At 37.0% G+C, this 14,195-nt stretch overlaps 3 protein-coding genes across 3 annotated transcripts; 1 reads left to right on the forward strand and 2 right to left on the reverse strand.

Annotated features, from left to right (window-relative positions):
* The first annotated feature begins 2,243 nt into the window (after positions 1-2,243).
* On the forward strand, positions 2,244-7,744 carry LOC118479706 (calcium-transporting ATPase, endoplasmic reticulum-type-like). The gene is made up of 8 exons (XM_035974414.1): positions 2,244-2,557; positions 3,872-5,372; positions 5,461-5,582; positions 5,710-5,988; positions 6,061-6,444; positions 6,533-6,642; positions 6,721-6,949; positions 7,027-7,744. Exons 2-8 carry the CDS (start codon positions 3,902-3,904, stop codon positions 7,585-7,587), a joined length of 3,156 nt encoding a protein of 1,051 aa, XP_035830307.1. The 5' UTR covers positions 2,244-2,557; positions 3,872-3,901; the 3' UTR covers positions 7,588-7,744.
* LOC110864881 (pentatricopeptide repeat-containing protein At5g08510) lies at positions 7,463-9,713 on the reverse strand. Its single transcript, XM_022114033.2, has 2 exons — positions 8,399-9,713; positions 7,463-8,301 (listed from the first exon to the last, which is right to left on the reverse strand). Exons 1-2 carry the CDS (start codon positions 9,323-9,325, stop codon positions 7,705-7,707), a joined length of 1,524 nt encoding a protein of 507 aa, XP_021969725.1. The 5' UTR covers positions 9,326-9,713; the 3' UTR covers positions 7,463-7,704.
* Positions 9,714-12,261: 2,548 nt separating this feature from the next.
* LOC110864880 (ATP synthase delta chain, chloroplastic) lies at positions 12,262-13,223 on the reverse strand. The gene has a single exon (XM_022114032.2). The coding sequence runs from the start codon at positions 12,954-12,956 to the stop codon at positions 12,399-12,401; it is 558 nt and encodes a 185-aa protein (XP_021969724.1). The 5' UTR covers positions 12,957-13,223; the 3' UTR covers positions 12,262-12,398.
* Positions 13,224-14,195: the final 972 nt, after the last annotated feature.

A 14,195-nucleotide genomic window follows, 5' to 3' on the forward strand; every position in this document is an offset into this window, starting at 1 on the left:
AATGCATTCTCAATACTGAACACACTTGTACACATAACATTGTGTAGCCAATTAACAAATCATTTAACTCATCTATCTAAAGATGTCAAACGTGCGTGCAAAAATTATCAAGTTTTTAATCTGTTAATTGGGTTAATGGTTTGTAATAAATGGGTTAATGGTTTGTAATAAATGGATTAAACATGTTGGTGGATAACTTGTTTAATTAACATAGGTCTAAAAGGTCGGCCTATTTAATTCAAACATGTTGGTTGGTCGACCGATTTTATTAACCAGGTGAACCCAAAGTCGTTGAATAAAGGGTTTAAACATGGGCACACAAAGCCCGATTACTTTCACACTATATTGTTATCGTAAATAGCCATCCTTATTTAACTAGTAACACGAGAAGAAATACATACTTAAATATGTCTGGGTGAAAAAATATATTAATATTGATAACCCGCTAGAATGTATTCAGTTGTTTAATAAAAAGTTTTAGACTTGTAACGTATTATATTTATTAAAAGAATCTATACTATATAATAAAAGAAACCTGATTTGGGACACATGTCATTCAATGAGGGTATCAATAATTTATTGATAAATTTTAAATTAAAAATATTTAAATATTATATTAGAATTTTATTTTGATTGTAAATCTAAAGCCTAAAAAGTTTTAAATCTAATCTATAATTTATGAATTTAATTTTGATTTGAAATTGTTAAACAAAAACATTTTATTAATAAAATTAGATTAGATTAAATTTATATGTAATGAGTTAAAATAGTTATCATATCAATATTTTAAAATTTGTTATATGTGATACGCTTCTTGTTATTCAAAGAGGTTAATGACGTGGATTTCTACTAATTTTAGTTACATTATTTAGTTTATCTTCTCATAATTTTCATAAAGCATGTTTTAAAGCTTGAGTAAAAAAATTATATCACTCAATCTGTAAACGTATGTTATTTCTCATAGTTTATTTCTTGTATTTTTATATGCTTATCCAATCTAATTTTATTTAAATTGGGTAAAGGAAATCTATATCTATATCTATCTATACTATATAATAAAAGAAACTTGATTTGGGACACATATTATTCAATGAGGGCATCAATAATTTATTGATAAATTTTAAATTTTAAATTAAAAAGATTTAAATGTTATATTAGAATTTTATCTTGATTGTAAATCTAAAGTCTAAAATGTGTTTTACTTTCGTAAGTTTGAAATTAATAACCATTTAGTCAATTTCGTAAGTTTTACTTTCCCTCCTAGAATCAAATTAGATTTTTGTGATAATTAAAGTTTTGTCAAGAATCAAATTAGAATCAAATTAGATTTTTGTGATAATTAATTTCGTAAGTTTTGCTTTCCTATTGTAACTAAGATGTAGAGGTCTGTGAAAGGCATCTTCACATTCGGAATATCATAACTTTTTTTTTTAAATTTAGATTTACTTAGTTGTCGTATGGTGTCTCATGTCTTTCTTTCTATTTTTTCACTTATATATATATATATATTTCATTGGTTCACTTTTATGTGTCTAGAATTCCCTTTTCAGACCTTTCAAATGGTATGAGACATATTACATTATCAATAGTTTTTATTGGTTTTCCTTACTAATTGTGATAAAAGTAATTATTTCGTACAATTCTTATTGGTTTATAGCTTTGAATACGAGCATACCTTATATTAATGTTAATGATAGCGAAAGTGAGGAAACTATATTTGGATGGTAGAAAATATAATATTATGCCAACATTAACCGTCAGAATAATCTATTATTACATAAAATCAGACACGTTATCTTTGAACAAGAAAATGTCATAATAAATATTAGTAGTGGTACAAAATTTTAAGTTCCTATGACAAATCCTAAAAATAACAGATCATATTATTATGAATGGCTATACAAACTTCAATATTTATTTCGTATTTGGTCTGCATAGTACTCTATATTATATATACTTAGATCATATTATGAACATATATTTTTTATTTCACATTATAATTAAGATTCACCCCGTGTATTACACGGGACAATAACCTAGTGTTATATATATCAAAAGTAAATGCTAACTTTTTTATTTTTTTTCTCGCTTTATATTATTTTATATTTTAACAACTTTAATTAGCTATTAAATATAAATTTAAATACCTCATGGCAATGTGTTATATGATGTTTAGGGGTCTAAATGAAACAAATTCTATAAATGTAAACCAAAAATGTAAAAAACAATATCTTAAGTGGACCAAATCTGTTTAATAGTGAACAGTTGAGGGGACACTCGTGGTTGGTTACAAACAGCAACTGCTCAACTGGCAAAGAATTCGGATAAAACCACCCGAAAAAATCTAGAAGAAGAAAGCAAACATAAAATACTAAATAAAACAACAAAATTCAAATTCTAGTCAGAAACCAGAGAGCTTTTCTTTATTTTCTTTTGGTATTCAAATCAAATGACTTTTGATTTTGGAAAATTCTTCCAAGAAGAATCTCTTCCTTTCATCCATTATATACATTGCTTTGTTTCAAAGTCATTATCTTCTTCACTCTCTGCTTCAAAGGTAACTTCCTTAATTTCCACTTACTCTATTTAATTCTACTCTAACTTTAATTTTAAACTCCCCTTTGAATGATTAGATTTCATCCTCACATCTGCTTGGGCTTCACCGTTTTCGATTTTTGTTATTAACTGTTCATAATTGCAATTCAAATTTTGTAAGATCTCAAGGGTTTATGTCGTATAATTAGGTGCTTTGTATTGTATGTTACTTTCTTCTTGTCTATGTTGTTTTTATCCGTTAGTATTATACTTTTTCACAATTTTTTTATTAGTAATTTGCTTATACTATAATTTTTATATATATATTTTTGTTTTCTGCTGTTTAGATTCCATGAGAAGCACTTTGTGTTTTTTTTTTAAATTTATTTTTCATGTTCAGATACGGTTTTGCTATGAGTGGAATTTTACTGGCTACGGTTGTTGAGTAATAACTAAGGACCTGTAGCCTAGTGGTATTAGGGCCGGAATTTCAGACACAAACACGAAAACACGACACGACCTTAAAGGTTCGTGTTTGACCCTTAACATGTTTCGTGTCTTAAACTGGTCGACACAATAAGACCTGACAATTTTCGTGTTGTGTTCGTGTTTACCAATTTCGTGTTCGTGTCTTAACAGGTCGTGTGTGACATGATATGCCAGCCCTAGACTCCACACACCACCGGTAAGGCTGGCAAATCATGTCTTAACAGGTTTAACAGGTTTCTGACGGCGCGCACAACATAAGTTTCAAACATGATTACGACTCGTTTAACTACTTTCTACCTCATGTTTATAAAACAGTTTTATGTTTTATGTACAAAGATGAATAAATGATAGATCCTAACATTGTAATTTTAATTATTTTAAAAATTAAAAAAGTCAAAGAGTGTATTTTTCAGTCAAACAGGTCTAATCGTGTCTTAACAGGTACCCAATTGACCACCCCTCCAGGGCGAGTTTGTGTCTTAACAGGTCATGTCCGTGTCTTAACAGGTCGTATGATATGCTTGTAAGTTTTTACCTGTCTTAACAGGTCGTGTTAGTGTAACCTGTTTATTATCAAGTTCGTGTTCGTGTTTGGAAAAACTGACACGATAAGATTTTGTGTTGTGTTCGTGTTTACTTGTTTCGTGTTCGTGTCTTATCGTGTTTGTGTCTTAACAGGTCGTGTCAAACACGATATGCCAGACCTAAGTGGTATCAAGGTGTGTAGTAAATGTGTTCTGATGGAGGACATTTATGTAAATTTTAGAAATATGTTAGGGTGTGTGAGTTAACCGTTTTACAACTAAAATTCTAAATGAATCAAGGATTTGAGTTAATTTATGTGTAGGTTTAACTTGAAATTCAAAGATTCAACAACATGATGGATGGCACACCATTTCCTGCTTGGTCAAAATCTGTGGAAGAATGCTTGAAAGCTTATAATGTGAAGCTTGAAAAAGGTTTATCTTCATATGATGTAGAGAAACGACATGAAATTTACGGTTTTAACGAGCTTAAAAAAGAAAAAGGAAAACCGTTATGGCGACTTGTACTCGAACAGTTTGACGATATGCTTGTCAAAATCCTTCTGGTTGCAGCCTTCATTTCATTCGTTCTCGCATACTTTGAACAAAAAGAAACCAACGAATCTGCATTCGAAGCATACGTTGAACCAGTGGTGATCGTTTTGATCCTAGTTCTAAACGCTTTCGTGGGTGTTTGGCAAGAAAGTAATGCGGAAAAGGCCCTCAAAGCGTTAACAGAGATGCAATGCGAGTCCTGTAAGACTATGAGAGACGGGTATTTGGTCCCCGATTTGCCTGCTAGAGATCTTGTTCCTGGAGATATCGTGGAGTTGCGTGTAGGCGATAAAGTCCCAGCCGATATGAGAGTCGCAGTTCTGAAAACATCAACTTTACGAGTTGAACAAAGTTCTTTAACGGGTGAATCCGTTCCTGTTATGAAGGGAACCCAGCCTGTTTTAGTTAAGGATTGTGATTTGCAGGCTAAAGATAATATGGTGTTCGGTGGGACCACGATTGTGAACGGAAGTTGTATATGCATTGTCGTGAACACAGGGATGAGAACCGAGATTGGGGAAATACAGAAACAAATACACGAAGCTTCCATGGAAGAATCCGATACTCCGTTAAAGAAAAAACTCGATGAATTCGGAAACAATCTAACGACGGTGATCGGTTTCGTGTGTCTCGCTGTTTGGGCAATCAACTACAAATATTTCCTTACATGGGAAACGGTTAACGGGTGGCCAACTAACCTCAAATTCTCTTTCGAAAAATGCACTTATTATTTCAAAACCGCGGTTGCGCTAGCAGTAGCCGCAATTCCCGAAGGTCTTCCGGCAGTGATCACAACTTGTTTGGCTCTCGGTACAAGAAAAATGGCACAAAAGAACGCAATCATGAGGAAACTCGCTAGCGTTGAGACGTTAGGATGCACGACCGTGATCTGCTCTGATAAAACAGGCACGTTAACCACCAACCAAATGTCTGTGACGGAGATTTTAACGTTCGGTGGGAAAAAGACGGCTCCGAGGATGTTTCATGTGGAAGGGACAACTTATGATCCTAAAGACGGTGGTATCGTCGATTGGAGCTGTTTCAATATGGATGCTAATTTGCAAGCTGTCGCCGAAATATGCGCTGTGTGTAACGACGCTGGTGTTTATTATGACGGTCGTGTTTTTAAGGTTACCGGTTTGCCTACTGAAGCTGCTTTAAAAGTGCTGGTGGAAAAAATGGGAGTCCCCGACGTTAAAGCCCGAAAGAAAATTCGCGGATTGCAGATTATGGCAAACTATTTGATTGATAACAATAGTGTTAAGTTAGGCAAGTTCAAAACTTTGTTATATGTTTTCTTAATACTTGTATTGATATTTGTAAATGTTTTTTTAATTAATTTTTTAACGGAGTGCAGGGTGTTGCGACTGGTGGACTAAAAGATCGAAGCGTGTTGGCACGTTAGAGTTGGACCGGATTCGTAAGTCCATGAGTGTTATTGTCCGTGAGCCAGATGGACATAACCGATTGCTTGTCAAGGTAAAATGGGTCGGACAAAGGTCGTAATGGCATGTGTGGAACGGGTTGTGTTGTGTTGAGTTGACCCGTTCATAAAGTAATTTTTTTTTGACATTTTTCAAGAATTAACATATGTTAGTTGAATCAGGGTGCGGTCGAGAGTGTGTTAGATCGTAGCTCACGTGTTCAACTTGCGGACGGGTGCGTTGTAGAGATGGACGAATCGTGTAGACAACTATTGCTTTCACGACATGTGGAAATGAGTTCAAAGGGGTTACGGTGTTTGGGTTTAGCTTATAAGGACGATCTTGGTGAGCTTTCAGATTACAATGGCGAGAACCACCCGAGCCACAAGAAACTGGTCGACCCGACTTGCTACAGTGCAATCGAAACCGACCTTGTTTTTGTTGGAGTGGTTGGTCTAAGGGTAAGCCATAACCCATAATCTTTATGTGAATCAAGTACCGCAATTTGCAGTTTAATTCTAATGAATTTACAGGATCCGCCTCGTGAAGAGGTGAAATTCGCGATTGAAGAGTGTCATGGAGCAGGAATAGAAGTTATGGTGATAACAGGAGACTATAAGTCGACGGCTGAAGCCATTTGTATGGAAATCGGATTGTTTCACAATGGTGAGGATTTAAGAGGAAAAAGTTTTACAGGTAAAGAATTTATGGGATTATCCGGTTCGCAACAACGCAATATTTTGTCAAAACCCGGGGGAAAGGTGTTCTCGCGGGCTGAACCAAGGCACAAGCAAGAGATAGTGAGGATGCTAAAGGAGATGGGTGCGGTCGTTGCAATGACCGGAGACGGTGTTAATGATGCCCCTGCTTTGAAGCTTGCCGATATTGGAATTGCTATGGGGATTACCGGAACAGAGGTAGTAATATTTTGATTATTTTCACGACGTTGTAATTCGGAACATATGTTTGATCGAATATTAACGTTTGGAATTCGTTACTAACTAGGTTGCTAAAGAGGCTTCTGATATGGTTCTAGCCGATGACAACTTTAGCACCATCGTTTCGGCTGTTGGTGAGGGTCGAACGATTTATAACAACATGAAAGCTTTTATAAGGTAACAGTCATCTTGCTTCGACGTTATTTTGTGCTAATATTTTGTTTTTTCATGTAACATAATTTGACGAACTTATAGGTACATGATATCATCTAACGTCGGGGAAGTTATATCCATTTTCTTAAATGCTGTACTCGGGATACCGGAATGCTTGATGCCAGTGCAGCTTCTATGGGTCAATTTAGTTACCGATGGTCCACCTGCTACCGCCCTTGGTTTCAACCCTGCTGACGTGGATATAATGAAGAAACCGCCTCGTAAAAGTACCGACCCGCTCATTGACTCGTGGGTCCTATTTCGTTACTTGGTTAGTCTCCCTTTTTCTGACACGAAAACTATACAACAAAAGATGTATGTTATATTAATTGGTTTTTACAACGACAGGTGATCGGTTCTTATGTGGGACTTGCAACTGTTGGCGTGTTTGTTCTATGGTACACACAACCGTCATTCATGGGTATCGATCTAATACAAGACGGGCACACACTTGTTTCACTATCTCAGCTAAGAAACTGGGGAAATTGCTCGAATTGGCAGGACTTCACCGTGACACCATTTACAGTCGGTAACAACCGAGTAATCAGTTTCTCAAACCCGTGTGACTATTTCACCACCGGGAAAGTCAAAGCAGTGACTTTATCACTCTCGGTATTAGTGGCTATCGAGATGTTTAATTCCCTAAACGCCCTTTCGGAAGACAACAGTTTGTTAACGATGCCACCTTGGAGGAACCCGTATCTTCTTGTTGCCATGGTGGTTTCCTTTGGGCTCCACTGTCTGATTCTTTATGTTCCATTCTTAGCAGATGTGTTTGGTATCGTTCCTTTGGGTTTCGACGAATGGGTTTTGGTCATCTTGGTTTCATCACCCGTAATTCTTATCGACGAGCTGCTGAAAATTGTCGCAAGGAGTAGAAAAAGGACCGCAAAAGTAAAGATAGCATAAGTATGTGTTTTAGTACCTTATGTCAAATAGATTGTGCACGTTTTGTTTAATCGGGTTTTGTAGAACAGTTTATGCAACAATTAGATAAAAAAATGTAATTACGTCTGTGATCATACATTAGCTAAAACATTCAAAAATAGTGGCATCGTCTTCATAACGCGCCTTCATCTTTAAAGAAAGTTCATTTAATATACCATAAATTTCTTGAAATCTTGGATGTGATTTATCATCAACAATGAACTTATAAACTTGACTTCCTTCTTCAATGAAACTATACCCGGCCGCCTTTGTGATTTGAGAACCCTTCATCGTCTTTCTTAGTTTCGCAACTCCATCCCACCTCCCTGTATTCGCGTATATATTCGATAAAATCACATAATTGCCCGGATTCCATGGCTCTAGCTTGGATAGATGTTTGGCTGCAATCTCGGCTAACTCAACATTGTTATGGAAACTACACGCGCCTAGCAGAGTCCCCCAAGCTACCGAGTCTGGTTCCATTGGCATGGTTTGGATAAGATTATACGCGTTTTGCAGTCGTCCAGCTCGCCCGAGAAGATCAACCATGCATCCGTAGTGTTCGAGTTTCGGAGTTATCGAAAACTTATTCTCCATTGATTTGAATATCTCTCTCCCTTTGTTCACCATCCCTCCATGAGAGCACGCAAGGATTGCTCCCACAAACGTGACATCATCCGGTGGCACGCCTTCTGACTGTGTCATTAAACAAAAAGATTAATCTATGAAACAAATATGATATAATCAATATTCGCAAGTGATTTTGATAGGGTTATTGAGATAGAAATGCTACCAGCATTTGGTGGAAAAGTTTAAGGGCTTCATTAGATTTTCCATGAACAGCCAAACCCATGATCATAGTATTCCAAGAGCATAAATTCCTCCTTGTGCCAATTTCTTCAAATATCGCCGTAGCTTTATCAATCCTACCGCATTTCGCATACATTTCCAGCAATGCATTGCACACAAATAAGTTTTTAAAGTACCCTCGTGCCCTTGCGTACGTTTCAATCCTTTGTCCCACCTCCAACGCTCCAAGACTCGCACAGGCCGGAAGAACGCTAGTTATCGTCACTTCATTCGGTTGCAAATCTTTCATCTTCTCCATTTCCATAAACAACTTGAGAGAATGCGCGTATCTCCCGTTCTGCGAGTACCCGGATATCATGGCAGTCCAAGAAACAACATTCTTAACAGGCATTTCATCAAACAGTGTAGCTGCTCCTTCCATATCCCCGTTTCTCGCGTACCCCGCAATTAAAGAGTTCCAAGTGGGCACATCTCTGATCGTCATTTTATCAAACACTTGGCGTGCAGAAGGTAACAAGCCCAGTTTAGCATACATGTTAACTAGAGCGGTTGACGCGTAGAGATCAAACTCGTACCCAAGTTTAACCAACTGCGCGTGGAGCGTCTGTCCTTGGTGCGGTAGGTTAAGCGAGGCAGAAACAGCAAAGAGGGACGTGAAAGAGTGTTGGTTAGGGGTGCAACCATTGAGGCACATGTGGGTGTAAAGAGAAAAACAGTTGTGATACGGGCCATGTGAAGAAAAAGCTTGAATGAGTTTGTTGTAGAGGAAGACACTTGGTTGAGGAATAAGGTCGAACAGCTTGTGGGCGTAAGGGATGTTGGGGATTTGAAGAAGTTTGGTGATTAGGAATTTGTTGAAATCTATGCCATTGCGCAGGGTGTGAGAATGGATTTGTTTCAGCTGGTTCATAACAGATTACTTAGTTGCTTGCTGGTTGAATATGATTCAAACATGTAGCAAAGATTTGAATTGAAGATACTTGAACTTATAACTCGAATATGTATCGTTACTTTTTCGTACGTTCCTTGCAGAATCCTTTGCCGCTTGAATATGGGTTTGTAACCACCAAACAGCGGCTGGCAGCAGCCCGTTGCCGAATCCGGCCACACAAGTATATCGTACGTTCTTTTTTCAGAATGAAGGTAACTCGGAACCCTCTGACCAGGTGCTCGTCAAAGTAGCCACCTCAAATCTCTGTAACGGCAGATGGACTATATCACACACACTCCACACATAGACACTTGGCCGTTGTAGGAGGTTTTGTTTTTCTAAGGATACTCGAGTTAAAATCTTACTTATGTGATTTTGGGATGAATATAGACAATGAAGTATTTGAATTAGGTCTTGTGCAAGGTTGTTCGTTTGATTCTTAAGCCTACTCGGGTTTTCGTCTCACCATGTGTTACGCCAGAGAGTTCTGCTCTTATGGCTGCACAACGATTGTCAAGTGGCAACTGACGGTATGGTTTCCTGGGGGAACGCCCGTAAAAAGCCAAACTCTGAAGCCAGCGTGACCCGGTTAACACAGCATAGCTTAGCCAGAGTGGGGCAAAATGGGGCTCTCCGATTTAGAGAGTGTGGCAACCTAATACGTGCAGTTCACCGTGTCAAAAAAAAATTATGCGATGGTGATTTGTATATTATAAAAAGTAGTCATAAGTGGTTGTGAATAAAAGAGATGGAAAACGTTAATATTTATCTGTATATTTGAATGAACACTGTTCACCTTCTGTAATTTTTTAATATATTTTGAAAGTAATTGTGAGTAAAGGAGAGAGAAAATATAATTATAAAGATATAAAAATATTATTTAATTGAAATGAGAGAAAATATATTTTTTAGTGTAATTGTAGGATAGAATTTTTGAAAGAGATGTGAATACTCTTAGGCAGTCTTAGACTCTTAGGTTCAAATTTGAACAAGGAGAATAATTTAGAATTATTGGTGTTAAAAAATAACATTTGCCGTAAAAAAAATTATTTTTTCTACACACTTTATTTATGAAAGAGTACATCACGCTATTGCAGCATATTAGTTTTACCCGTCTTGATCTTGCTTATGTGGTACAACAAATTTGTCTCTCCATGCACATCCCATGATCCCCCATTGACATTTTTGAGATGATTATTATGCTATCGAAAACGTGATCACGGTCTTTGCGTCTCCTCATCCTAGTCACAATAGTTTGTTGCATATACGAATTGAGTTTGGGGGGGGGGGAGGTGGACTCGCGTCGTTCCACCTTGACCGACCTTGGGATATTGTGTATTCTCAAGGGATAACATTATCTCATGTCATCTGAAAGACAACTCGATATTTCCCAATCGAACGACAAGGCTAAATAATGTGGTGTTACAAATGCAGTTGCTAAGATGAGTTGGCTACGTAGGCTACTGTTAGAACTACCAGTTCCAATCCAAAATGCAGTAATTGTTTGCTGTGATAACTACATTATATGGAGTTTACTTGTCTGAAAATCCCGTGCAACATCAAAGAACAAAACATGTGGAACGTGACATTCATTTCGTAAGAAAAAAGGTTTGTATCAAGGCGATTAAAGTTCTACACATACCGACTGATTTTTCAGTATCCAAACATATATACGAAAGGGCTACCATGTCAATTATGCACTCACTTCGTGTGTAGTCTATGTCTTCGACCCTCACTAGCTTCGGTTGGTGGGGTGTATTAGACCAAATATTATGTTGTATATATTTTTTTATTTATTTTGTTGATATTATTTCCTTAGTTATAGGATGTTAGTTGCGCTATACCGTGCATATACTGCGGTATTTAGGAATGAAATAATTAATTACATCTTTTACCATTGTACGTCAGTCTATCTGTAATGAGCTAACGACCACATGACATGGACTTTAGTCGGGGCGTCAAACACCGCCCCTCGGGGTGTGCAGGAGGGCGCGATGGCTGGTTGGGTGAAGCAGATGACGAGCGTGAGAGAGGGATGGGTGGTCTGCCATGCATCTTTCAATCAATCATGCTTTTTCTGTGTTTTTTACTTATTTGAAATTAATGTGTGGTGGGATAGTGAAAACTTATGAAACCTTTATGCACTAAAGGTGAAAAGGTGAGTGAAAGCTCGTAACTACGTTGACACTAATATCATACTTACTTTTTAACGTGACACTGAAAATAGGTTAAACCATTACACATAGTTGTGACACTCACTTTTTGACGTAACATTGAAAAATGAAAACATATTAAACCATTACACATAACCTAAATCTCCATTACTATTACTTTTTGACGTAACATTAAAAAATGAAAACATATCTGAGGTAGTTGAATAGTAGATGTTATTTTACTTTTATTATTTAAATGTTATTTTACTTTTATAAATATATTTTTATTAATTTTTTCTTTTAACTCTTAGTTTTTTCTAATTATATTATTATTATAATTAGTTTTGGTTCTTGTTTATTATTATAATTATAATACCTTTGAGTATATTTTGTTTTTCATTTATAACTTTTTCCAAACAAGTCAAATATACTTAAACTTTAGTGTAAGGAGTTTGACCGATATCGTTTGAACAACATTGTATCGGTAGCGTATTCATTTTTATGGTTTTCTCAAAGTAGCGATATAAAGTTCGTTGAAGATAAAGTTGTATTTGCAATAGAGAACTTTTTGGTACCATAACCTACAACGAGTCTGTTATACTAACTTTACAATGATGAACCGAACCGGTACCGCCAGAACAACATCGATATCGGTATCGATATTCATTTTTTGGTTTATCAATCGATGTGTATATCCTCTTGTGCTTGCCTCTTTCGGTTGCTATTTAGAGTGCCAGTACTATATATATTGAACTGACCCGATACCCATTGAAACCCATGCTAATTATTTTTTCTTTGAACTAGTAAGTTTCAAACAAGAACTCACTAATAAAACAATAAACAGATTACATACACAATCCCAAACAAACAGTAACAGTGTAACACTTCATTAATATTAATCAAGCAACAACCCTTAAACCAGTATTAAGCTGATAATAAATCCCTTCAAACTCCTCCATCACCTGCACCACCATCCCAGCTTTACTCTTCGCCACCAGCATCTTCACCATCGCCACCACCTGCCGTCGCAACTTCCCCTTCTCCGCCACCTCTTTCACCACCCTCCCTTTCACACCCTCTTCCACCAAAGGGTCAGCCATCACACCCTTCAACGTTTCATTACATTGCAGCCACTTCAACAACCTTTTCACATCCTTGTAAACCGCATCTAATGAGTTGCTGCTCAGGGCCGCGTCCATGAGCGCCGCCGCGTACCCCGTGGCGGCGTTGCGATGATGGGTCTGGGTGCGAGATGGGGGTGGGTGGAGGTGGTGTGGGGTGTAGGTGTGGTGGGAGGGGGTGGTGGGTTTGGTTGAGATTGAAGTAGGGGGTTTTCCGGCGACGGAGATGGGGTGGTGGTGGAGATGAAGGGGGGGTTTGAGGTGGCGGAGGTGGTGGGGTTTGGGGTGGAGTTTACGGACGTTGATAGATGGAACGGTGGTTGATATCGCCTCCATTGAGAGAGTTTTGTGGTAGTTGTGGTGGTGGTTGGTTGTTTCAAGTGGAGATAAGGGTAACGGAATCAGTCAATTAGATGCCACTAATCTAACGTTGTGAAACGAATAAGTCAAACACGCAAATTAAATTGGTCAACGAGGGATTTTTTTTTTCTTTTTTTGGATGACATGTAATTATGTAAACCATATCTTTTTTTCTTTTTTTAATCACAAACAAGGAACCACATGTCAATCACCGTGACACCTGGTGCTGTGGTCAAAGTGGATTACTCGATCACCGCCAGCCTCTTGACTCTCTCAGATGCACGGAAACCCGATCTCCACCTGTCCGAATGCACGACAATAGAATAATCGGTAAAATCTCGCCTCCCATCCAAGACGAACCGACGCCAACCGTATTCGCACTTCACCTGGATGCTGCTGCAGAAAATAATGAGGAGAGTGGGAGTCTAATGAAATCATCTTTCTTTCTGTTAGGTTGAATTTGAAATGATAACCAGTGGGTTACAGCCGCGTTTCACGGCGGGGCGACCCGATTTTGATTCGATGTAGCAGTCGAAAGAGAAAACTTACAAAATAAAGTCATCGTAAGTACAAAAATATGTCGATACGTGTTTTACATCGACCGGAAAACTCGATTACAAAAGTACTTAGAAAGTTAAAGGGTTGTCAGTGTCAATGCTAAAAGTTGAGAAAATACAAAAAAAAAAATTATGTCGAAAGGTAAGTTAACTTAAGTTTATATCGACACGTAAATAAAAGTAAAGACGTAAAAGTCGATTAAAAAGTATTTAGAAAGTTAAGAGGTTGTTAGAGTCAATGCTGGAAATTAAAGGTTAAAAGTAAAAAAAAAAAAAAAAGCAAAAAGACAAAAAAAAAAGAAAAAGAAAAAAATCACCGACTACAAAAGTATTTAGGATTGTCAGTGTGAATACTGAAAGTTCTCTCGAAACGTAAATCAACTTAAGTTTATGTCGACACGTAAATAAAAATAAAGACGTAAAACTCGGTTAAAAAGTATTTAGAAAGTTAAAGGGTCGTAAGAGTTAATACTAAAGGTTAAAAGTAAACAAAAAATAAAAAGACAAAAAGACAAAGTCAAAGATCAAAAAAAAAAGAAAAATTACTGTAGCACTATTCATCCATATGTTTCAAATTAATACATACTAGTAGAAATCTTTGCGCTTCGCAGCGGATGTTCGATACGTCACAGACTCACAATATTGCAATCTTAGAGTG

Source organism: Helianthus annuus, chromosome 6 (genome assembly GCF_002127325.2).
Source record: "Helianthus annuus cultivar XRQ/B chromosome 6, HanXRQr2.0-SUNRISE, whole genome shotgun sequence".
Classification (NCBI taxonomy): Eukaryota; Viridiplantae; Streptophyta; class Magnoliopsida; order Asterales; family Asteraceae; genus Helianthus; species Helianthus annuus.